Consider the following 25,990-nt stretch of genomic DNA (forward strand, 5'->3'; position numbering starts at 1 on the left):
TGGCGCCATTACATATCCTTGGTGGTAATTAAAATGCAAATTCTGAGTTTCTTTCTAATTTAATCTTTCAGGCTCTTTGTGTTAAATTGCACCTGTAACACTCCAGGCCCACACTTAATTAAAATATATTATTTGACATTTCACTATTGATTAAGTGGAGGAAGGAAATTATTTATGACTTTTCATACCAATATAATTAGACATAATATTTTTAGATTGTTGCATGTACCAGAAAGAGTCATTATATCTTTGATTGATTCTGTTTGCAAACACACCTTAATAGAATTAAGGATATTGAAACAAATGGAAAATGGATATTAAAGATAACCAGTCATTACAAGGTATTCTACAGAAGCAACAAATTATTCGTTGATTACATTTTTTAATACAAAATGGAAGCAACTAATAAAGAAAACTGCCATACTGAGAGAACTGTAAGCACTTTGACATCAACACTGGCAAATACGTACGAGATGTGGAGCGAATGCCATTAAATTCCATCTGAGTATGACTTTAGGGTAGGATGAATGAGAATGATGTATATTTTGTATTAATAATTTAAGGAATAGTATGATTTAGATGTGGTGTATGTATTTATATATGTATATATACATATGCGAGAACTATATTAATATATATATATATATATATATATATATATATATATATATATATATATATATATATATATATATATATATATATATATATATATACACACACACACACACACACACACAAGACATTTTAGGACAACTGTTGTATGATGAATTTATAAACAGATAATATAGGTGAACACTGGTTCTCACGAAAATAAACTTTAACAAGTACTTGTTAAATTAATCAACTTAAGTCTGACATAAATAGTTTAACGCAACCAGCATAACATATTAACTTTGGAGAGAAATCTAGTATGCATATGTTTGAATATATTTAGTGCATTGATGCTCTATCAAAACAAAGACCAATCCAAAGCTCTGAACCACTTGGCAAGTAAGGCAGCACTTTGTGCAAGACATTTTACCACTGAATTATAAAAAGAGATTTCAAGAGGTGGTAAATATGTCAAGAATGTTTGTACATATTTGTTATGGTGTGTTATATTGTGGTGGTAATGCTATGTTGGTGGGTTTTGATGTGGTACATTAATGCATTGTAGTTCTGTTGTTTTGTACTGTGGGTTGTTGGGTTACATTCCATTTTAACTGTTTTGTTGTGCTGTGCCCTTTATATTTTAGCTATGTTATTGTGTTATGTTTGGTTGTTTAGAACTTCAACAATCTCTGGTACATTTCCAGCCAACAGAAATAGATTCCTTAAAAATTTCCAGTAACAAACAACTATTTAGCACTATCTAAGTTAGTAAAATACCAGCTATATAAGAAATGTCAGCCAAAAATTGGGGCAGAGCACCTATCTCAAATTAGTACTCCGTGGGCTCACTTTATGTGATACAACCCAGGAAATACAAAATTAGATTGAACCGCTATTCTGTTAGGTGAAACAGTAGACTGTTTCACACATTTCTCTGCCAGACACGGTGGCAGCATTTTGAACAGCTGGTACTCGTAAGTCTATTCTATCCACATGGTAATAACCCTAATTCTAGGAGCAAAAGGTACACTCAAAATACCCTATTTTGCTAATAGTTGCCTGTAAAACGAATAGTGCAACATCTTTCTTTCCCCCAGTGGCCCTAGATCTTTTTTTTATAAATCTCAAATATGCTTCTAAACACAGCACTTATCTGCATGCATCTACTGGTTTCAAGGGCTTTCTGACCTACATCGTTTCTTTGCATTACACTCAACCTCTCTGGTTGGACAATTCCTTTTCTCAATTCGAACAGACAAATCATGAAGAAAGTGTCCTGCTACACACATTCTGAATTAGATAACTGTCTAAGCACTACTTCTTGTACTGGTTATACTTTCTGACACTTGGCTGCATTAAATGCTTTGTAATTGAAAGAGGGTGCACAGTTGCTTGACTGCAGGCACCAGCATACTACTGACTTCCCTTAAGTTATCAATATTTGAGAAAGGCGGTAGGCCAAAAGGGGCAGTCTCTGCCTAATTTCATGTTACTTCTGCATTAAACCACTTAGGGAATGGGAGTCATCTATGGTTCCAGTTGGGCTGGACCCAGTCCAGATTTTATGAAAAGTTGTAACTTCATACTTTCATGTAAAAGTATAATTTGTGAATATCCTGTAAAGCTAGCATGGATATGGTCCCTCTGGACCTTCATCAAACACAACTGGCTTACAGGTTCCTAATGGGATTCACATTTCTCCCTGAAGACAAATTCTATCCTAAGGCCACAGAACTAGCAACAATACTGTTAATTCGCTTGTTCCAGATCTGTCCTTCTGAATTTGACTCACAGGCTGCATGAGATTGCAGCATGTTCTCACTCTAGTACTGGAACACAAAACAAGGATATGTGAAAGGAACACAAAGCAATGATATGTGAAAGATAAATGACATCAGAAACAAGGAAAAACATACAGACAAGAGTTAAAACGGATAATAAGCCATAATGACCAGCTGGTGCAAAAGATCATTACAAATGCCAGCATCCATGTTAATGTCGGATAAAGTTGGATACAAGAGGTATTAGTCTGCTAGAATGGCCCTACACTACTAGTTTCAAACCGATCTTAGGTTATTCTGACAATTCTGGCAATATTCTACTACAGCTAAAAAACTCCAGTGTATTGACTACAGTTAAGTGATTATTTCTACAGTACACATACGGAAATGGATACCCATAAACACAGTGATACAATATGAAGGAAGGAACACCTGTGGAGGGAGACGGGCAGCTACAGCTAACAGTGGTTCTTGGTCAGCAGGCAATGCAGAAGCATGCTTTGGGAATGTGTGGAGGGTGCTAGTGTGTGCATGGCTGGGAAGGTCTAAAAGAGTTCTTTGGGCTCCTTCATAAAGTGTCCACAAGCAACTCCTACAGTCGTCAGCACAATGCCAGGTCAAATTGCATACATGCTTTGTTGTTATAACAATTTATGGTGAAAGGTAATACAAAATAATAAATGAACACAAAAATGCACAACAATATTTACATTTTTTGTCTCTGGTATTTGATAGGGAAGCCATTTGTACCCTTATCAAATTATACATATCCAAGGGGAAGTACGATATAAAATAAAAACCTATTCTTCTCTTCCCATAGCATACCTGAAAACATCTGTTCGTCTTTATTTAGCCACCGTCGGATAGATTAATAAATCAGATGGCATTACCACCCCCTGGTAACCTCCAGTAGACGTGAAGATTTCTGGACTAGCTGATAAGCAGTGCCTACTTTTCATACGAGGGAGAAAGGGGGGAAGGAGGCAAAATCAGAAAAATACATGCCTAAAGTCAGTCATAGCAGAAGTCCTGCAGTGGTTACCTTTAGATGGCAAACCAACTTTAATGAATTTCTACATATGTGCTATTAGGAAGAAGTTGTTTCTCGAGTAAGTGTACCTGAACCAGTGATACATGCCAGTATACGAACAATCACTGAATTTAACTTGAAAATGACATCACCCAGGCAGTGAGTTCAAAGTGAAGTTTTTACTTTTTAAGAAATAATTTGGAATGTATCTAGGTTTGCACTGGCCAAAAACAAGGTGAATGAAATTGTTTCCTATCCATCCTTTGCATAGAGTATATAACATCAAAGTGATACCATAAAGTTAACTTTTTAAAATGTGATTTTGTGCATGTTACAATATGCTGAGACAGCTGGTCAGCACCCCAGCCTGCAGATCATATTGGCATCAAACAAGAACCGAAGTAGGCATTTCGATGTATCAATAAATAAAAGGCAGTGCCGCTAGAAACAAGGGTATTTAGATTCTAATGGGAAAGAGGAAAGAAAGGCGGAGGAGAGGAAAAATCCAGGTGTTAGCAAATGGGAAGGGGGAATTGCTCCCTTGGGAGCAAGGGCCCTCACACAACCCAAGGGATGTCATGCTTTATCATTGGGCAGCTCCTCGTTGGGCCGGCGCTGCAATGCCCAAGGGGCCCCTCAAGGGGGCTCTTTACCAGAGGTCTTTCTTGTTGCCGAAGTGAGATGACCCCCTTGTTTCACACACACTAACTAGAGCCTGAGAGGTCCATCATCACCTCCTCCCGCCTTGACTTATAAGTCTTTTAACCATAGCACAGGAACCCAGTTTAATAAATAAACTTCAGGGATTCCTGTAGACACTCTTCCTCCACTTCTACTCATACCTCCTTCTACCACACACCCCACCACCCCTTCCATCTACATCAGCAACAAGAAAAGACCTCCGGCAAAGAGCCCTCTTGAGGGGTCCGTTGGGCCTTGCAGCGCCGGCCCAACAATGAGTTGCCTGATGATGAAGCATGACATTCCTTGGGGTGTGTGACGACCCTTGCTTCTAAGGGAGCAATTCCCCCATTCCCTTTTGTTGACAACTGGATATTTCCTTTCCTCCACCTTAGTTTCCCATTTCCCATTAGGAAATGCATACCCTTGTTTCTACTGACCTACCGAGGGCACGTATGCTGGACCTATCTCAAGCCCCAGCCCCTCCTTCTTCTACCTAGAAGGCAGTGCCAGTAGAGCTAACCTGAATTTGTAATTTTGTTTGAGTTCACCACAAAACCCCTGTTGGCCGTTATTATTCAAACCACAATGTGTTTTTTTCCTCCTTAAGTGGATTGATAACAATTTCATCTAATTTACTGTGAAAGCCAGTATGCTATTTATGGCATATTAATTTCTGAAATTGTGAATTAAATGACAACTTTGGTAAGTGTGCTGTGAATGTTTTTTTACACAAATAAACCTTTTGGGGATGGTTACCACCTCAGAAATGGAATCTTACATCTGTAGCATCTGATTCTTTCAACTAAGGGGAATAATGTCCTCATCACATGAATAAGAAAGATATGCCACAAACATTTCTGGGATTAGCAAACCAAAATCTGGATGTTCGGGTTTAACGCAATACAAAAGAAAGCAGAGTGGCAACTTCGCATGCACATTAAGTGAAGTTCATTCCTTGGTGAAACAAGGCAACAGACCTATCCCCACCATGCTTCATTGTAAAGCTCTTGATCCAGCATAGTCTGCTGTAGAACCGAAGAGCACTTTACACTTTTATCAACAGGCTGATCATTCACGGAAACACAACATGTTGTATTCCCTTTATGGCTGCAATCGTCTCTCCCTTGAAGTTTCCTGCTCACAGACCAGGGCACCCTCTGTCATTGAAAAAAACACTGCTACACATTGTGTACATTAAGTACATATTTACAACATTCTGTTTACAGATTAGTGTACAGTACTATACAGGTGTATGGGTCACACTCACTTCTTTAACCCAGGCACAACAGTCTTTGAGCAAATATGCCCGGTTGGATTCTTGTGCACCGTGCCTCTGCATAGGTCATGCTGGATGACAACATTCCAGAAATGCTAATGTCATTGACCCCCTACATACATTTGGTACTAATCAGGGGCACACGTGCATACAACCCAAACTAGGACAGGATTACTGTTTAAGTGTCATTGCAAACTGACAAGTTTGAGCTATGCTCAAAGTATGTTTTGCTAAAGCAAACTTTAAATGAAATAGTAAAGCGACATACGTCTCATTGCATACAAAAAGGAAGGGCAGATTCAAAGCTACTTTAAAAACATTCTTTAAAATGCCCGTGGTTTCTTTTTTCAATTCACAGTAGTCAAAAGGGCTTCCAAATGTTATTCTCTTGTACTGGCCATCAGCGTTGGTCGAGAATAAGGTCTGGAGTTCAGTTTTGCTGTCCCCTTCAAGCAGAGAAGTTAAGCTCAACCAGAAATGGCAATTCCAACGCTGTTCTACTAGAAAAACGTACACTACCCAACACCTCCACAAAATGTCAGGTAATATTCGGGAAAGTAAAATACTGCAGCTGAACAGTACAGTAGTAGTTGTGTTCTGTACATCACAACTATGATTAATATTAAATCAATTTTCAAATGCAAACTAGACTGTAATAACATACATATGATGCACATATGTATGTTCATAAAATGCAAGATCGCAAAATTGTGTTTCAGTCTTGTGTACGAGGTAAAAATCCTAGCTGATATCAGCACTTAACGCAGCTGAATGGTTCCGCGAATTACTCTGAGATGAGGGAGCTGAAGTGATGAATTACTTGTCGCTAGTGCATACCCACAGGTTCTCACTGTGAGAAATACTTTTCTAAAAACATTTTCAGCTTTGAAGGATAGTCTGTCATGACACCTGTTGCTCCAAGGTCAAATGCCCGTTTGTATTCTTCCTCTTCATTGAGGACCCAAATGTAAACCTGTGGAATAAAGTGACAAAATGTAATTTATCAGATTATAGCATAACTCACTGAGTGGTAATCCAAATAAAATATAATCACAAGAACGCACAAAATTAGGGATAAGTACATTTTAAATGTGACCAAAGTTGAGAATTATTTTAGTTTTGTTTGTAAATCAAATAAAGGATGAAAAAGTTGCTTACCTGTACAGCTTAAACTCTAGTATTGGTATAATTTATGGATTCATATACTTTTAAAATTCCTTCACAATCAGACGAAGACCAAGGCCATTACCTATTATTTGATTTTATTTGAAAACCCGTATATAAAATCCTCTAGGGCGTGGGAGAATGCCACCACACATCAAATGACTTCTCTGTAAAATCGCCATACCAACAAGGTCTGAATGCTGCTGCCATGTCACTTCAGGACCATCCAACAGCAGACGTCTTTTTAAGCGCTTGAGTAATCCTAGCAACTAGCTCGAGAAACGTTACTGTAAGGCAATGAAACCAGAGAACAACCAGGCAAGTACCTAGGCCCATGATCTATATGCACACCCCATATTTTTGTAATCTTGTGGCACAACAATCACTCCTCTTTGGCTTCCACAGTCCATTTCGTTTTGCTTTACGGTTCTTTAGTTCTGGGTCTTCTTTAGTGGAGAAGTGATCTTGTCCTTCTACCTATGACACCATACACTCTACTGTCCAAAGTCATCATATTCTACTTTAGTATGTGGAATACTTAACCTGAACAGTTTGGATAGTGATACATAAATGAGAATTATCTGCTGGCATAAGGGACATCTGCTAGATGTCCCACAAATTAGCAACATTTAATCTAATTAATGAAGGTATGTTTGGGCAAATTATCACACATCAAGCTTTATCCTTCATAATTGAGTAAAAATATACAACAAATCTGGTGTTAGCAGAGTCGGCAATGTACCCATTGTTCACACTTGATAACAATCTTTGAAACTGCCTGCTTTTTAGATAAGATAGCTTACTTGTTCAAGCATGTCAGAGTTGATAGTAGGACGTGGTAATAATTAACATGTATTGTGATTACTATATTATTGTACCATTTTTATAGTGCGTTTTACCCCAGATGAGCCCACAAAGCACTCTGATTCACATCAGGTTCCAGAGCCAGATTCAGGTTGTAGTTTGGCCTATGTAGGAGGGGTTAGGTGTGGTGTGTAAGGCTCAGATGTGCTTCAATTATTGTACTAAAGGCAAGGACAACCTATTATGCCTGCTAGTAACCTGGGTCAACATACACATAAGTAACTATGCTTCATTGTATAAGTAATTATGCTACTAAAAAATAGTTCGGTATTACAATGAGTCATTTCATAATCACTGTTTCTTATACACTAGTTTTAGTGCAGCAAACATATAGCTATGCATAAATATAGTGACCTGCAGTGAGGACAGCAATATTCCCATTGTAGTTTATAATCTTATTTCTCATATTACTAACCTCCGTGGGGCATCTTGGCACCTAGTTGTATAGCATTCAACTCCTTCATAAAACTATTAATACCCAGCTTTGTGCTGCAGTGTGTGAGGGTGTAAGAACAAAGGTTACTGACCTGTAAACTGTGGTTCTCCAGTATTGGTGTCTTTTATAGATTCACATGCGTGAATATCCTCCGTCATCGAAGTGGGAGTCCCACGGTACATAACATAGCAATGTAATCCTAACATAAGTATATTATCAGAAAGAAAAAACAATAGAATTTTTTAGAGAGAGAAAATTCTTGTCACGTCTGTAACATATCACAGTCATTATGATTAATCCAGATTCCAGCCAATCATGTGCCAGAACTCTCTAGAATGCTCTCCTCAGAGGCTCAGGCCCTCAGATTTTCGTAGCACAAGAGTGACAAAGAGTCAAGTAGTAGCGGAGAGCCTCTGAGGGGAGGAGGGTGGGTCGCATTTGAATCCATGAAGACACCAATACTGGAGAACCACAGTTTACAGGTAAGTAACTTTTGTTCTTCTCCAGTATTGGGGTGTCTTTCATGGATTCACATGCTTGAATAAGAGTCATGAGCAGTGGCATCACAATAACACAAGGTACATATGAATCAATATAACAATAATACACAGTACAAAGAGGCTGAAGTATATATAAAAGAAATGGTACCTTGTATACAGGAGGAGGGAAGCAACAGAGGTTCACCTTATTTAAAAAGATTACATAGGACTGCCTGCCCCACGGCTGAGTCAGCGTTGTCAGTAGCATTCAGACAGTAGTGCCTCGTAAAGGTGCGTCTGCTGGACCGCTGGACCATGTTGCAGCTCTGCGGATGTGTTGAAGAGGCACACCAGCAAATAACGCAGTAGAAGAAGAAACTTTTCTGGTGGAATGTGTTCAAACAGCTGCAGTAAGCGGTTTTCCCGCTTGCTGATGGCAAAATGCAATTGCTGTAGATATCCAGCATGCAATAGTTTGCTTGGTGACTGGATGCCCTTTTCGCATCCGTCCGCAGGCCACAAAAAGTTGATCAGTTTTACGGATATTAGCCGCTCTATGAAGTTAACATTTTAGGCATCTTTTGATATCTAAAGAATGTAGTGCTCCCTCTGCTGATGTTTGAGGATTAGGAAAAAACGTTTTCAAGATGACTGGTTCATTGAGGTGAAAATCCGATGGCACCATGGGTATAAAGGCCGGATTGTTGCGGAGCATAACAGAGTCCTTGATGAACTGAAGAAAAGGCGGTTTAGTAGTAAACGCCTGAAAGTAAAAAGAAAGGCCGGAGTTGATCCGGCATGAAATGAACAGGATGCACTTGAGCCGCATCACACCATAGACAGAATCTTTTTCATTTGAGCTTGTATGTCTTCACAGTTGAGGCTGCCCTAGCCTTGGCAAGAACTTCCTTACAATCTAAAGGAATGTTCAAATTTGCAAATTCATAGTGCTCAGGTTCCAAGCCGCTAAGTGACGAGATGCTGGGTCGGGATGACTAACCTGGTTCTGATTCATGGTCAGAAGATTCGGAAGCGGGCGAAGCATGATCGGGTCGCACTGCGACAGGAGCAGGAGTTCCGTAAACCAGACTTGTCAAGGCCACCTGGGAGCAATTAGAATAATGTGACAGGGTTTCTTCCTCATTTTTCAAAGAACTCTGGGGACCAGAGGAATTGGTGGAAAAGCGTAGGCATATATTTTTGACCAGTTCAATAAAAAGGCATTCCAGCACGACTCTGGTTGGGGAAGCCAACTTGCGTAGAATGGGCATTTGCGGTTCAGATGTGTTGCGAACAGATCCAGATTCGGGGGACCCCATAACCGAAAAATGCGATCCAGTGTGGGTTGATGTAATTCCCACTCGTGATTGGTCGAGGTCGACCTGCTCAGGGAACCCGCAAGAACGTTGGATGCTCTCGGAATGTGCACTGCTGTGAGGGTGATTTGATGTTGGATTGCCCAATCCCAGATTTGTTGGGATTGAAGGGACAGCAAGATGGACTGCGTGCCCCCTTGTTTGTTTATGTAGTGCATGCACATTGTGTTGTCTGTCCGGATCAACACCGAGGTTCCCTGTATGATGGTGCGAAAAGCTTTCAGAGCCAGAAAAATGGCAAGCAACTCCAGCAGGTTGATGTGCCAGGTCCTTTAGTGGATGTCCCACCTTCCTTTCACTGTAAGATCCTGAATGAATGAAGATGGTACTGTAACCATATCCTGCCCAGAATAATGTTGTGACTGGGCCGCCTGATGATGTCCATCATCCTCCTGGTCATATCACCTTTCAGAGTCCGTCTCTTGACATTTGACCAGAAGTTGAGAGGGACTATTGGCATAGCTATACGAGTCCTGGTCATCCTCATCCGACTCCCCTTCTTCAAAGAGCAAAGCTGGTGGCAAGGGGGTCATTCTCATAGGAGATGTCATCTTCGGCGTTATTCTTGTCACTGAAATTGTAATTCTTTTTTCAGATGACAATATCGTCAACGGTTCCGTCGACGATGGTTGCACACACGTTGACGAGATTGGTGTCGTCGATGATGAAACTGTCGACGATCCAGCTGTCATCGTCGTTAAAGTCATCGTCGTCGATGCTCTCGTAGACGACACCGTCGACGTCATCGTCATCATTATCATCGACGACGCTGTCACTCTCGTCGTCGATGATGTGGTACTCGTCGATGCCTTCGTCGTCGACGGCAAACCTCCCGTCGACGCTGATGAACCTGCCTTCGACGCTTCCTTCTTCGACGACGATCCGTTCATCGACTAATCGCCTGTCGACGAGCTCGTCGATGAAACCAATTTTAATTTTATCTTCAATTTCTTCGTCGACGGAAACTCCGCCGTCGACGCCTTCTTCGTCGAGGACTTGGAACTCCTCTCAGAAGACTGGGAAGAGGGTTTCTTGAAGGCTGGGTCAGTCTTCTCACCAATGGAAGGCGTAGATGGTCCTACCCTCTCCCTTTCACCTCGGTGAGAAGATTTGCTTGGACCCTGGCTCTCAGACTCACTAGGGGTCTTTTTTGAGGCCTTAGAAGGACGCTCCACAGAAGGAGAAGGGGAACCCCTACCCCTTTTCACTGACCTTCTTGAGGAAGATGCCGATGCTGTATCCTCACTGTCACTGGAGACAGTATCCTTCCTGGATTTCAACTTCTGGAGCCATGTCAGAAGCCTACCCTCACGGTCCCGGAGGGTCTTGGTTGAAAAGGTGCGAAAGATCTTACAGTTCAAAGCCTTGTGGTCAGGATAGAGGCAATAGATGCAGTCCTTATGCTTATCCTCAATTAAAAGACTTTTCTTGCCACAGGTGGAACATGGCTTGAAAAGGGCCTTCTTCTTCTCCTTGTCAGACATCCTGGAAGGCAGCTAACAATCTGAAGTGAATCTGAAAAGAATCTGAAGAAAAAACCTTGAAGAAACTCTTTGAAGAGTAGAAGTTGGGCAGAGCTCAAAGGAGACTCTCTAAGCACAACGTGCGGTAGAAAATCTGAGGTTCCTTCAGGAGGGTTCTAAGGGGTGAGGCACTTCTGATTGGCTGATGCCTAAGTTTGGTCTCTTTTACAAAAAGAGGGTGATATGCTACAAAAGGGAATGAGGCCTAGGCCATTTTCTTTCTCTTTTGTGCCTACTGCTATGGTATTTTTGTTACCGAGACTCCCATTCCGACGACATGGAATAATACAAAAGCATGGGAATCTATGAAAGTTCCAATACTGGGGCAAGTAGAGTAACTTGTGAATTGCCTATACATTTCTTTCAGTTGTTTATGGACACCGTATTTTTGGCTGAGATTGTTGAGCAGACTAAATTGTATGCTGAACTATATTTGAGGGACAACAGTGCAGACTTAAGCCCCGCTCTAGAGCTACCACAAATCTGGATGAGGACTCCCCGAAATCTGGATGAGCTGCAGAAGTTCTTGGGCTTAACTTTTTTGATGGGCCTGATAAGGAAGCCGTCGCTTGTATGCTGAACAGTATTTGAGGGACAACAATGCCAGACTTAAGGCCCGCTCTAGAGCTACCACCGATCTGGATGAGGACTCCTACAAATCTGGATGAGCTGAAGAAGCTCCTGGGTTTAACTTTTTTGGTGGGCCTGATAAGGAAGTCGTCACTGTCTTCATAGTGGTCTATTGGTTCCTTGATGGCAACAGCTAGATTTCATGTAACCATGAGTCATAATCGGTATTTGCTTCTTCTTCGGATGTTGCATTTTGTTAATAATGCTTTAGCATTGCCACAAGATCACCCTGATTGTGACCATCTTATTAAGATTCGGCCTGTCCTTGATTACTTTGTAGAACAATTGTCTGAGATCTATGTGCCAGGGAAAGAAATAGCTGTGGATGCGTCTTTGATCCTGTTCAAGGGCCGATTGGTTTTTAGGCAGTACATTCCAAGCAATAGGACACGCTATGGAATTAAGTTGTATATTCTTTCTGAGAGTAGTACTGGATATGTCTATAATTTCAGGGTCTACACTGGTAGGGATTGCAGTATTGGCCTCCCTGTTGGTCCGTCCACTTTTGGAGTTACAGAGAAAATTGTGTGGGAACTTGGTAGAGGACTTTTTAACAAAGGTCGCCATTTATATGTAGATAACTTTTACACTGGTGTGCCATTGTTCAGGGAATTCGTCAAAGTGGACACTGTTGCTTGTGGCTCAATCCGCTCTAACCATAAAGGTCACCCAAAAAAAACTCTGAAGAGACAGTGCAATGCCTAGGGTAATGATGAACTTCTAGCTCTGAAATATTCTGATAGGAACGATGTCTATATGCTGACTACCATCCATGATGAAAGAACTTCACCTGTGACTGTTTGGGGTCAGGATGCTGAAGTGCGCAAACCTGTGTGCATTTTAGACTACAATAAGCACATGGGTGGTGTAGATCAGAGGTTGGAACCTTACGCTGCTGTTCATAAGTCGTACATTTGGTATAAGAGGTTGGCTATCCATTTGGTCCATTTAGCAAGCTACAATGCCTTTGTTGTATTTAAGGATTGCTCTCCAGAGTCAAAGATGACATTTGTCCTGGTTCAGCAGTCTCTGATAGGCAACTTTGCTTAGGTGTAACAGGCAGGAGTTCCTAGAGAAGCAGTGGTGGAGAATGTGGCTAAATGGAAATATCCACTCTTTCCTGATCACTTTTCTCCCAGTCGCATAACAAAAAGTGAGGAGGCATTCCGGCAAAGTACAGGGTGGGGCCCCCCAAGCTTCGGCCCAGTCATGATCTTATAGCTTCTACCTGTGCACAGTGCCAGAGGGGACCCCTGGAACTCTGAGCACCCCCACACCATGGGGGCTGCGCGGGCTATTTTTACACCACTGCTTCCTCCCATGGCCAAAAAAGACTTTCCCTCTAAGAAATGTGGAGTTTGGGCCCGAAGAGGTGTGCGACAGGAGAGTTGTATGTACGGCCCCTATTGTCCTTCTAATCCTGGGCTGTTTGTGCCCACATGTTTTAAATTGTACCACATGCAACTGAATCCAGGTCTTTTTGTGATCGATAACTTTCAAATCTCCATAGTAAGTTTTGAGCCATTTCCTGTCACGGGCACTATTGGGAGACTTGGAGGGGAACGCTGGGTGGTAGGAAATTTGTGATGGCATTGTGATTCCACAACTTTTCCACACACAAATGTGCGGAAAAAAAATGTAAGCTACAATTGAGGTTTACAGGGGTTTCTGGGAAAGAACATGTTGGGGGATCCACGCAAGTCACAAATCCTTTGACACCCCCGGGTGTCTAGTTTTACCAAAATGTTTGATAGGTTTCCCTACATGGCCGCTAAGCCCAGGACCAAAAACACAGGTGACTCCCTCGCAAGACCAGATCAATTTTCTGGTCGATAATTTTCAAGTCTCCACAGTAAGATTTAGGCCATTTCTTGTCCCGGGCACTAGGCCTACCCACACAAATGAGGTACCATTTTTATCGGGAGACTTGGGAGAATGCTGGATGGGTAGAAGTGTGTGGCTCCCTGCAGATTCCTGAATTTTCCATCACAGAAATGTGAAGAAAATCAGTTTTTTTCTTTCTTTCAATGTTTGAGGGTTGCAAGGGATTCTGGGTAACAGAACCTGGTGAGAGCCATACAAGTCAACGCATCCTGGATTTCCCTGGGTGTCTTGTTTTAAAAAATGTACAGGTTTGCCAGTTTTCCCTATGTGCTGGCTGAGCTAGGGCCCTAAATCCACAGCTAGGCACTGTACAAAAAAAGGGTCAGTTTTCAGTGGAAAAATGTGATGTGTCCATTTTGTGTTTTGACCCGTTTCTTTTCCCGGGCACTAGGCCTACCCACATAAGTGAGGTACCATTTTTAATGGGCGACTAAGGGTTACACAGGACAGTAGAACAAGTGTTATTACCAGTTGTCTTTCTGTGCATTTCTACCTTCTAAATGTAACACAGTTTGTAATAAAGAAGACATTTTGAAAAATGCCCCAATTCACATGATAGTATACCCACATATTCAGGGATGTGCAAATAACCACTGCTTATAAACTCCATATCTTGTTCCCATTTCGGAAATACGTAGGTTTCCTTGATACCTATTTTCCACTCTATATGTTTTAAATCTCTCTGCGTTGTGTTCAAAGCACTGCATGGGTTAGGTCCCATACCTCTGCAGAGTAAACTCCATTGATATGCCCTTCCCGCTGCCTTTGGTCCTCCGCAGAGAATTAGATAAAAGTACCCATGACTAGGAGAGTTAGGTTGGGGGTCAAGCTTTTATTGTAGCTGCTGCAAAACTTTGGAACAAGCTACTTCTGGAGCTGCGACAGATACATGATCTTCTGCCTTTTCGTAAACAAATAAAGACATAGCTTTTTCCTAGAACGTAATCTCTAGCTGCTTTTGGTCATAGCTGTTCTTTTACTGTCTTCTTCCCTCTTTAGCGCCAGGATGCCCGATGGGTTGCAGCGCGCTTTACAAATTTTCTTTACATTACCAAATGAATTGCTGTATACCCAGTACACAATGACCAACCTTTGCAAGGTGCAGTTCAGTTATTGGCTCTGCGTACCTCAGGTTCTTTGTAAAACTACAAGCCCGATATATCCCAGCAACCAGAAGGGTCCCACGGACATAACTTCATATTACTTTAAAAAATCTAGCACAGTTAGGAGAAGTTACAGGTGAAAAGGTAGGCACGAATAGCTGTTTTTTAAAACTTATTTTTAATGTTGTTTTATTTCAACTGTTAATTTCTATAGGAAAACCTTGAAGAATCTCCACAAATTGCCCATTTCTGAATTCAAAATATTGCCTACTTTTGAGAAAGGTATAGCTTATAATCCATTATTGGTTTTAAACCCATTTCTACGACTAACTGGAAGGAGGTTGAAAGCACGAAAAATTGGAAAGATAGGGTATGTCCCAGTAAAATGCCAAAACTGTGTAGAAAATTTGTGTTTTCTGACAAAAGGCTGCCTGTTCCTGAAAGGTGGGAAGATGGTGATTTTCGAACCACTAGCCCTTCGTTAAAACCCTTTGCAGGGGAAAAACACTTTGTGCCCATTTCCCCCCACCCAAAACAACATTTAGCTGTATTTTACCAAATTTCTCAGTCCCATCTAGGGGAACCCACAAACCCTGGGTCCCTTTAGAATCCTTTTGGAAGAAAAGGACGCAAATGTATGTGTACAAAAGTTATAGGGTTCTAAGACCAAACTACCCCAAATAGCCCCAAAAAAAGGCATAGCACAGAGGGAAAGGGCGTGCAGCTACTTAAATAAGCTACTTAATTAACATATTTGTTATCACAATTTTGTTATGATCATTGTTACTGCTCATCTAGTGGCCAGTTACAGGACCCAACATCTAATACTGGCTACTCTTTCTTCAGTGCCAATGTAGTGTTGACTTTTTCTGCAGTTTTTGCTAAGCCTAAAGTCTTTCCTCTTTCCTCTCACAGGGAATATGATTACACCATATCAATTGAACATGGTCAATTGTTTCAAAGAAAGATCTTCAACCTTGTATTTATTATAAAGGGTTAATTTGGAGTCCAATCAAGTATGGAAATCCTTTGCTTCTAATCAACAACATCTTTAAGCCAGTACATAGCGCATAAGCTTTTACTGATCTTGATGCATGAGGTGCGTATAATCTGTTACATACAAAGGAAGATGATGAGTGGAAAACAAATTTCTGTACACCATTTCAGCATAATGAATATTGTGTAACACCATTTGGTTTGTGCATTGCTCCTGCCATTTTTCCCACATATATATGGATTCAACTCAAGCTTTAGGCATGAGAATTAAATTAAAAAACACTATTAAAACAGATTAGGTTAAAAAGTTTTACCTGCTGCATCTATAAATGTTTCAACTATATCAAGTGGAATAGATGCTTAGGTAATGGGGGCATGTTACCTTCCTAATTCCATCAACACCACACATGAATTGCTGCTACACTTGAGAATATATCTGCCTGCTGTTCTTATGTTATCATGCACAGCCTCTGAAACTAAGCAGAGTGTTTCCATACCTTCCGATCAATACTCTTCAAATTTCCATGCATTCCGAGCAACTCTGGCCATGCTGAATACGATTGAAGTATGACTCCTTAGATCATGCACCACATTTTCAAAAAGGTTCAGAAGACTGGCCATCCCTATTTTGTTGGTTAATACCTAAATGAGCCAAGCATTTATCAATATTGTTAGATGTTTCTGATTAAACAGATACCCCCCTGATCCATAATTGAGTCCATGTTATCTGCCTCCATATTCTTCGTAGGAGTATGGGTTTAATGTAGGCTTAAGAAACTTAGGCATGTTCTTAGCATCAGTTTTCTTTAAAGGTTTCTAAGTGTGCAAAATCACAGAGTTAGCCAAAGTAAAGTACACTGGGAACACTAAGTCCTATCATTTGTTGAATATCCAAGGATACATATTTTACATTGATGGATTGGTGCCCCGCTCAGAAGAAGAATAGATTCCAAAGGATTATATTTAAACGGTGTATTTCGATGTTCTTAAGTTGAACAGCTGATGTGCGCTTCACAACCATTTCATACCAAAGATATACCATTGCTGGTGCCAAATACTGACATCAACATTCACATACAATATCTAAACACTTGCAGCTCGAAGTGGGGGTGAGATTAGCGAGCAAAGTAGTCTGATGTAAGCATTATTTCTTGTATTTTCACAAGATCATTTATCTCGCCTGTTTTTGTTTCTTCTTTTGTTCGCTCTCAGTATTATTGTTGGGAATGTAAATCTCCCCTGATAAATCATAAATGGCATCCGATTGGATTATTGAAAAAAGATCTACATAAGCCACATCGGACTCAGATTTGAGTGGACATTCTTGATCCCTCTTTTGTCATTTAGATAGGGCATTTCAACCACTTACGGATCAATAATAAAATTAATATCAGATTAGACATCAACAGGGGGGTAATCACTATCAATGCTCAACAATGAGGACTAAGTAAATGTTTGCCCATCAATTGCATGGTTACACCTGCTGTGAATGTCTCTGCCGCATTACATTCAAAATCTAGCAGGGAAACCATTTCTTTTAGGCTTACACTGGAACTCCTGACGCTGCAGATCTAGCACCCCTCCTGACTACCACATTGACAATCAACTCTGAGGCACTCATTAGTGATAGAGCCTCCCATAGTATAGCAATTAAGGAGGCCTCTGTGGGCAGAGAAGTCACCCAAATAACCTCCTTCTCAGTTAAAGATTCTCATAGTTGTTACTCATGAATGAGACCCCTAAAACCAGGGCAGGTGTCTCATTAGTGCTTGGAAGAGGCGCTCTAAGTGCCTGACAGTTTCTCCAGAACACACAAGGACAGAAACCCTCAGTGGTGCTCTGTTAATACATACAATATAGGAATGACAGAAAGGCTGGGATTAAAACAAAAAATCACTCTTTTTCCACTCTACCTGTCTAAAAATATTACTGCCTGAAGCTTTTAACCACAAAATAGCATAGGACAATGTCATTATCATTCCTGCTATGGAGTTATTTATTAAGTAATTTGCACCATACCTGTATACCTCTTGCAGTCAGGTGATCAAACAAAGCTTTTCTCATGAGCAATCTGAAAAGAGTAAGAACAGAACAAATCACTCACGAAGGATTCTTAGGGAGGTCTTGTTTTAAGAAAAAATACAAAATGTTACCTACCAGATAACTATACGATTCCTACCATAAAAGTATCTGTTCATTGTGAGGAAGCTGCGGCTAGAAAGAAAATGTTTGTCTGTCTTGAGTCACAGACCCACCTCCATTCACCACTGTCCCTCCTATTGTACTTCTGGAAGCTGCATACATGATTCAATGAGAATCGAAAGCAAACTAATTTCTGGTAACAATGGGAAAGGGAACAAGACGAGAATTGCAGCTACTAACTGTATAAAATCTCAAAGGCCTGCCTGGAAGACATTTAATAATTAACCTTGAAAAAGAAAATGAAATCCAGGGAATGAAAGGAGTTGACTTGTTAATTGCAAACAGTGGAATACATACTTCAGCTCTGGCCTGCAACAGTCGTTGATCCACTGCATGAGGTTGGTCACAACGGTGTCGGGGTCGGTGGGGTCGGCAGGTGGTCTCCAGGCGAGGGTTGGTCCTTGGTGACCTTGCCCCAGCAGCGGCGTGGCAGCTGTTGGGTGCGGTGATGTGAGGTGTGTTTCCTGAAGGTGAAGTGGACGCATCTGTGGTCGGTCCAGTGGGGTTCTGTGGTGTGGTTGAAGGAGACGTGGGGGCTTGTGGAGAAGATGGGGTCCGGGGTTTGTCCGGCGGCGTGGGTGGGAGTCGTCATGAGCTGTTTGAGTCCGAGGTTGGCGAGGTTGTCTATCAGGGCGGTGGAGTTGGCGTTGATGTTATTCTCGAGGTGGAAGTTCAGGTCCCCGAGGAGGATGTAGTCCGTGGAAGTGAGGTCGTGGGTGCTGACGAGGTCGACGATGGTGTCGCTGAACTGTCTGGGAGGTCTGTAGACGAGTGTTCCTCTGAGGGTGGTGTTAGGGTCGGTGTGGATCTGGAAGTGCATGTGCTCGGCAGTGGTGAGAGTGTCGGCGGTGTTGGTCGAGACTCTGAGGGTGTCCTTGTGGATGATGGCGATTCCCCCTCTAACTCCGTTGGTGCGGTCCCTCCGGGTGATCTTGAAGCCCTGTGGGATGGCTATGGCGATGTCTGGTGTCGAGGTGACGTTCAGCCATATCTCCGTCAGGAAGGCCACGTCGGGGGCGGTGGAGTCTAGGAGGTTCCAGAGTTCGATGGCGTGCTTGCGAGCGGAGCGGGTGTTGAGAAGGATGCAGCGGAGGTGGTTGGGTTCTCTGGTTGGTGGTCTGGTGGTCTGGTGGCCTGGATGATGGTGAATCTTCAGTTCCGGCAGGTGAAGGGCCCTTGGGTGCGCTTCGGGGTGGCCCGGTAGCAGGGGTGGTCTCCTTCGGTGTTGATTGCGTGGAGGGTGTTGGAGTCATAGTGCAGTCTGGCGTTGCGGGGGTGTGGGGTCCAGGGGTTCTGGCGCTGGGCGCGGACCAGACGTGGACGGGCGCAGACGGGCTTGCCTTTGGCACGCCAGCGACGCACCTGCTGCGTGCGTCCGCTGCGCGGCCTCCATATGAGGTTCAGAGGGAGGGAGGAGCAGCTGGGAGTTGGGAGCGGGGCGGCCAATGGGGTGCGATATGGCGGGGCCGCAGGGGTGCAGCGGCGGGAAACAGAAGCAAGGGGACAATGAAGGAAGGGGGCACAAGGGGGGAAACGGGCCAAAACGAGCGGGAAGTTAAAAACAAAAGGCACAGATGGGCACAGCGGAAGGGGGTACAAAAGCAACAGGGCACAGAGGAAAGGGGTACAAAAAGGGAAAAATGGGCACAGAGGAAGGAGACAGAGACGAGAACCAGTGGGGGCGCAGGCGAGGTGGGCTGAGCACGGGCGGCGGTGGCAGAGGGTCACAGGTCACACAGGGGGCTGCGTGGCGGAGGGGTGAGCGACCTGCCTGATAAAACAGGGTCAAATGTTAATTAGATTAGGGCAGTTAATTATTCTGTTCTATGGAGAAAGGATCCCTTAACACTTGACCTATTCCATTGGCTTCATCTTTCTTCAAACTAACACGACATATCACTTTCTGAGGACAGTGGATATATCTTTGTCAGAGGTCTGTATGTGTTTCTATTAGTTATAGACCTAACTTGCTGCATTTTTTTTATGCAGGGCATATAAGACCTATGCATCTTCATGAGATTTTTACATTTTCTCTGGGTGTGTGACACAATAAAGGTAGTTCTGAATATAAGGCGTCCTTATTTATTAAAGCGGGGAATTAAAGAGGAAAGGAGTTGGCGGTCAAGCTTGAATTTGTGGAACTGGGTTCGAGTCTCAACAATGACGCTGAACATCCGGTGATTCTGGGCAAATCACTTAATCTTCCTGTGATTAACAAAATAAAAAAACAACAAAAAATGAACGTGCCCTCATGTAAAGCAACGGGCGCTATATAAAGCACTCTGATACCCGATACCTTCGGGTCAAGTTTGGGCTATATAAAAATAAAAAATAAATTAAAAGCAATGTCAATTTGTATTCACATTTTTCGAGTGAGACTGGTGGCAACAGTGAGCAAGATCATTGATATGTATATCCTCTTTCTATGTGGCTTTTTCTACTGAATTTTAATTAGAAAGATTCTATAAAAGGCTTGAAACAATTTTGGTCTTGCCTTCCTCCATAGAGTGACTGTTATTTTAACAATGTCGTCTTTTGCAATTAAATTAAGGTCACAATACAAGTGATTTCTAAAAACTGACCCGAAATAACACTAATATTCCTCCAAGAAGTGGACTTGCTACAAATGGGTTGATGTAACCCTCGTACTGATAGACATCCATGATGTGTGCTATTTCTCTATCTGTGCTTCTTAATACTCAAGTAATGCTGCTGTTACATACTAGATGGGTTGTGTTGAGTCGCTGTTCATTGTGATGAAACGTACTGCCGTTCTATGCATTGTTTGCATGTTTATGGATGAAATTAATACTTAAGATATTATTAAACAAAAAAAGATTCAATAAAAATTTGGAGCACATTTCCCAACATTTTCCTCACGCAGAAAAGTACAATAAATGGTCTTACGCATCGGTGAGCCATATGATAAACCTCTGACTTCGGGTCATTTTCCTTGGGTCCTTAAGCCTAGAGGACACAAAAGGCATAATAAAAGGACTCGTACTGCAATAATGTTACAAGAAAATACTGAATTTTATGGCAGGCTTGATTATTCTGCTGATTTGCTGGTATAATAAAAAAATTAAGCGACGTTAGCTTTATGCTTGAGCTCAAATTACGTATTATCCTATGCGACCCAGATTTGATCAAAGTTAAAAATAGGTCTGGCCAATCAACACTTGCTAAATGTCTACAGTATACCCTAAGGATTAACTGCTCTGTCTTAAAAATGAAGTAAGAAATGTCTATAATAATTGTACAAATACTTTTGGTGAAACTCCTGGATACACAAAGAAAGTACAAGGAAACTATGAGATAATACAAACACATTAAGAGTGGCACAAAAATCATCTGATTTTTCAGAATATACTCCAAATACAAAACTGAAAATATAGGGAATGTGCTAAATGTAAACTACTGTAATTTAGCCAAAAAGTAGAACATGACCGATAACATTAAATGGTAGGATACATCTAATTAGGAAGACTCTTCTACCTCAAATCTCCATCTTTATCTAGGAAAGATGGAAAGAGTCAAACTTCAGTCAAAAGCAGACTTATTAAACATGGAAAATAGGGAACCCAGAATTGTGAGGGAACCCTTATTATTAATGTAGAAAGCATGATAGGCATTACCAGATTTACAGTGTTTAAACTGACACATTATTAAGACGTAATTTATCAACAGTCCAGAAATAAATACATTTCAATATGATACAGTTCTATTTTTGTTATGTTTTTTATCAACAGATAGATCATACAACTGTAACCTGCACCCCACTACACAACCCACTGCAATATGGTATTGTACACTCTGAGTGTCACATAGACACAATAATCTCACCAGACATCAACCGTACAGTCTTTCGTGAAGTTATGGAAGCATTACTTATCAAATTGGTTGCTAACACAGTCACATGCCAGTTCAGACCTGGGATTTTTGTAATTTCAACTTTACTCCAACTGTAGCTGCTAGTGGGTTTTGTAGAAGATATTGTTCAAGTAATGCCCAGATGTCCTTGCGCTGTCCTTTTGGGGGTATGAGTTACCAGTATTCCAACAAATGTTCATTACCATATGATACACTTATCCAGTCAATGCTCTGTGGTCCCAGTCCTCGCTCCCATTAATATGAAACAGTTCTTAGAAAAGTTATATGTGATTTTATAAGGTTCATTGTTTACTTTGATGACTTAATATTTGTATCCTATTTTAATTGGTTTTCTCTCATTAATATCTGATTCTCAATTTGGTAATCAGATATTATATCAGTGATCTTTTCTTGATTTTAAAGCTTTATATTATTTTTGGGGACCGGCATACCTCCTGCATCATAAGTTAACCAAGTTCAAGAGAGGGAAAGACACACAGAACAGAAAGACAGAGGAGGAGAAAACCAACAAAACAGTCACCAAAGGAGAACGTAGGAACCTACAAGACCAAGAAAAGGGGACTAGTAATGTGTTTGGTAATGAATTAAAGACTACTAGCTTTGGTACTTTGTGCACTAATGTTTAGTTACACTGGCTGCTGCCTTCTAAGCAGAACTTCAGGCACCAGCACGCTTTCTTTTACAAATTAAGCTCTTTACCTGTTACAATAAACCTTTTTACAAGGTAAAAACTTCCCTTCTAAATATTAGTAAATCACCCCAATGTAAGCCTTGTAGCCCACATGATAGAGTGCATGGTATTTAAAAGTGCAACATGTAAAAAATTCATATTACCATGTTCCAATTAAGAAAAATAGAGTACATTTTAATAAACTTTTGGACACCAAAATGACAAAAACCCAATCAGTAGAGCCATAGTTATCATTTTAAAATGTTTTTAGTAAAAACAAGTGTCTAAAAGTTCAGAGCACATACCGTGGACTTCCAGTTGTGCGAGACCGAGTTAAAGTCGAAAAATATGGTCCATGGCAATGGAGCACACCTCGGATACAAGATGTGGATTGGGCCCAGTCAGCGTCCAATAAGAAAAAGTGTTCTGAGAAAGTAAAGTTCAGCGGGGCAAGGCTCCAGGAGGTGTCCAGGGAGGAAGTGTCATCATCAGAAAGCCTTGAGTTGAAGCCTTGGTAAAGATTTCAATGTTCGGATTTAGTGTCTTTTTTCAAAGTCAAAACTCTCCAGCGGGATGAGGCAGAGGGCTGTAGCTGAAGACAGTTGCACGAAGCCGGATACCACTTTGGCTAAGGACAGCTGAATCACATTTGTTGCTGTGGAGAAAAACGGAGCGGGAGAAGCTGCAAAGTCAATCCAACCGATGATACACCTCAGGTGGATAGGTGAGCAGTTTGGTCCTGGTCGCCTCCTGGTTCTCAGAGCAGTTTTGGGCCAACATTTTTGTAAGTCCTCAGTTTGGGGTCTGACCATCTGGGCACCTTCAGCACCACAATCAAGGGTCCAGGACTAGTGGGACACAATTTGGGGTTCAGGACTCACTCAAGAGAGAGCCTTTTGTGTCCCTGTAGCTCTGAACAGGATGCCAGCAAATTAGCCCTTAGAGTCAATCTGGTAGTTCCGGGTTCAGGTGAAGATGCAGGGATCAGCAGCAGGACTGGCCTCTGAGGGTACGAGGCAGGTTCCAGGCAGCAAGGCAGTCATTCCAGCTTTAGTAAATCAGTCTTGAAAAGTACACAGCTGGTCACAGCAGCAGGCAGACCTCTGAGAGTCCTTCCGCAGGTCCAGGAGTGAGCTGAAGAGTGGGTCTTAAAGTTCTATTTTTATACCTTAATGCCAATCCTTTGGAAGGTGAGAGAAGCTTCTAGAAAGGTTCTTTGAAGTGTGTGGAATTTCCTGACTCCCTGTCAAGGCTCTAGGGACAATGTGTAGGTGAACGGTCCTTTGTATGAAGGCAGCACATCCTATTCAGTTGCAAGCAGGGCTTTGCTTAGCTCTGCCCCTCCATCCTTCCAGCAGATGGCCCATTCAGGCACACCGAATCCCTCTATTGGGTGACTGTCTGGGAGGAATTCATAAAGTCTGTCAGCTACACCCTTAGCAATGTAAGCTCAGACAGGCTGCAGGTCCAAACGGTAAGGGTCAGGAAAATGCCAACTTTCTAAAAGTGCCATTTTCAAAATTTTAATAAAAAATCCAACTTTACTACTAAAGAGGATTTTTTATTAAAAATGTCATAGATACCAAACATGAACTGGATACCTGGTCCCAATCAAAACTAAGCACTTATTAAATGTTATAAGGCAATAAGGCACCTTATTGTTATCCTATGGGACAGGTAGGCCTTACATTGTTGAAAAACATAATTTAGGAATTTTTCACTATCAGGACGTGTAAAACTTAAAAGTACATGTCCAACCTTTTCATTACAATGCAACCTACTCTATGGGCTACCTAGGCCTACCTTAGGGGCGGTTTACATGGAATAAAAGGGGAGTTTAAGGCATGGCAAGGGGGTTATATTACCACGTCGAATTGGCAGTTCAAAACTGCATTCAGGCTGAAATGGCAGGCCTGGGACACATTTTAAGGTGCTACTTAAGTGAGTGGCACAATAAGTGCTCCAGGTCCACTAGCTGCATTTAATAACAGGCCCTGGTATATGGTATACCACTATACAAGGAGCTTATAAGTAGGTAGGTAAAAAAGCTTTATTCGATTTCACAAGTTCATAAAATCATAAAAAAGAGATTTCATTCACAAAATAATACAGTTCAATAATTACAATTCATATCAGTGCTAAGCCATAAAAATGTTTAAGAACTTATTAAACGTTTCCTTCTCCTCAAGGTACTTTTTAAAAAAACAGTTATTATACCGACACCGTACCTATCACTTAGAAATTGTAAACAAGCATTTGCAATGCAATAGGTCTCGCATTTACGTGAGTTTGCGCTATTGACATGGTAAATGACAATGCCTTTTATTTTTGTTTCCGTTTTTAAAACATAAATAAAAGGCATTGTTATTTAGAATGCCGATAGCTTAAACTCACGCAAATGCGAGACCTTTTTGCATTGCAAATGCTTGTTACACTACTGCCGAGAGGCCCCCACGCTGCTGAAGCACTTAACTGCGCATTAATTATAGTTGAGTGCTCCAGCAGCCTGGGGTGTCTGTTGACCTGCTGTGATAAGTGGAGTCTCATGCTGTGATAATTGTTCCTTGGGCGCCTGACGTGCTCCACATTCATTAACGCGCACAAGCCGATCTACTGTGGAGCGCGAGCTGATCCACTGTGAAGCGCGTTCACAGACCTGAATCGGCTCGTGCCCATCGTAGAATCGGCTCGTGCACAGGTATGTAGCTAGCTCTGCCTCCCTTGGAGGCACAGACAGCAGCTATAACACTTGTGGCGGCAGTGCTTCGCACTGCAACACCACGAGACCTAAAACAGTAGGGCAGGGTGACAGTGACGCCATGTACCCTGATTAAAAAAGGTTTAATCCATCTAGCCCTTTCCGCCGAAATTGTTTTACAAAAGAATAACAAGTGCAATGTAGATTGGTAAGATAAGTTATCACACGGGCATTTACAGAGAATTCTGGACCAATCATTGGTTTTAGGAAATGTGATTAAACGGAAAAAATAATCAAATCTAAATCTAGCCAGGATGATCCTATCAAACCCCTCTTGGTACCAGACCAGGTATGGTTGAATTAAAGGTGAGGTCAGGGTAAGTTGGTGTTGTATTACCGTTTTCTTGTTGATCTCCACTCCTAGTCTTAAGGATTCGAAGTGGTACCAGCAAAAAGCTTTTAGGTCCTTCCTGGATATATTGACTAGGGAAGCAGGGTTATCGTAAAACTCGGGTCTCCCCAGGTCGTTGGTAAGGTTGCGAATATACTTCAACCATGGGATCTTTGTGGCCTGGTCTAAGCCCAACGAGTCTCCGATAATTTCCCTGTTTAGAGTTAGATCTGTTATGGTACATAATCTGTGCCATAGCAGTAAGGGTTGCACACTAATTAAATCACTTATGTGTCGTACCCCCGCTCGGAATGAAGG

At 41.7% G+C, this 25,990-nt stretch overlaps 1 protein-coding gene across 1 annotated transcript in view; it reads right to left on the reverse strand.

The window, feature by feature from the left end:
* Positions 1 to 4,621: 4,621 nt before the first annotated feature.
* GDPD1 (glycerophosphodiester phosphodiesterase domain containing 1) overlaps positions 4,622 to 25,990 on the reverse strand; it is a 256,407-nt gene continuing 235,038 nt past the window's right edge. The window contains exons 7-9 of the mRNA XM_086954967.1: positions 20,930 to 20,989; positions 17,840 to 17,891; positions 4,622 to 6,338 (exon numbers count right to left, since the gene is read on the reverse strand). Coding sequence (XP_086811093.1) covers positions 6,213 to 6,338; positions 17,840 to 17,891; positions 20,930 to 20,989 — 238 coding nt within the window. The 3' untranslated portion in view covers positions 4,622 to 6,212. The remainder of the gene's footprint in view (positions 6,339 to 17,839; positions 17,892 to 20,929; positions 20,990 to 25,990) is intronic.

The sequence above is a fragment of the Lissotriton vulgaris genome, chromosome 2_1 (genome assembly GCF_964263255.1).
Source record: "Lissotriton vulgaris chromosome 2_1, aLisVul1.2, whole genome shotgun sequence".
NCBI lineage: Eukaryota > Metazoa > Chordata > Amphibia > Caudata > Salamandridae > Lissotriton > Lissotriton vulgaris.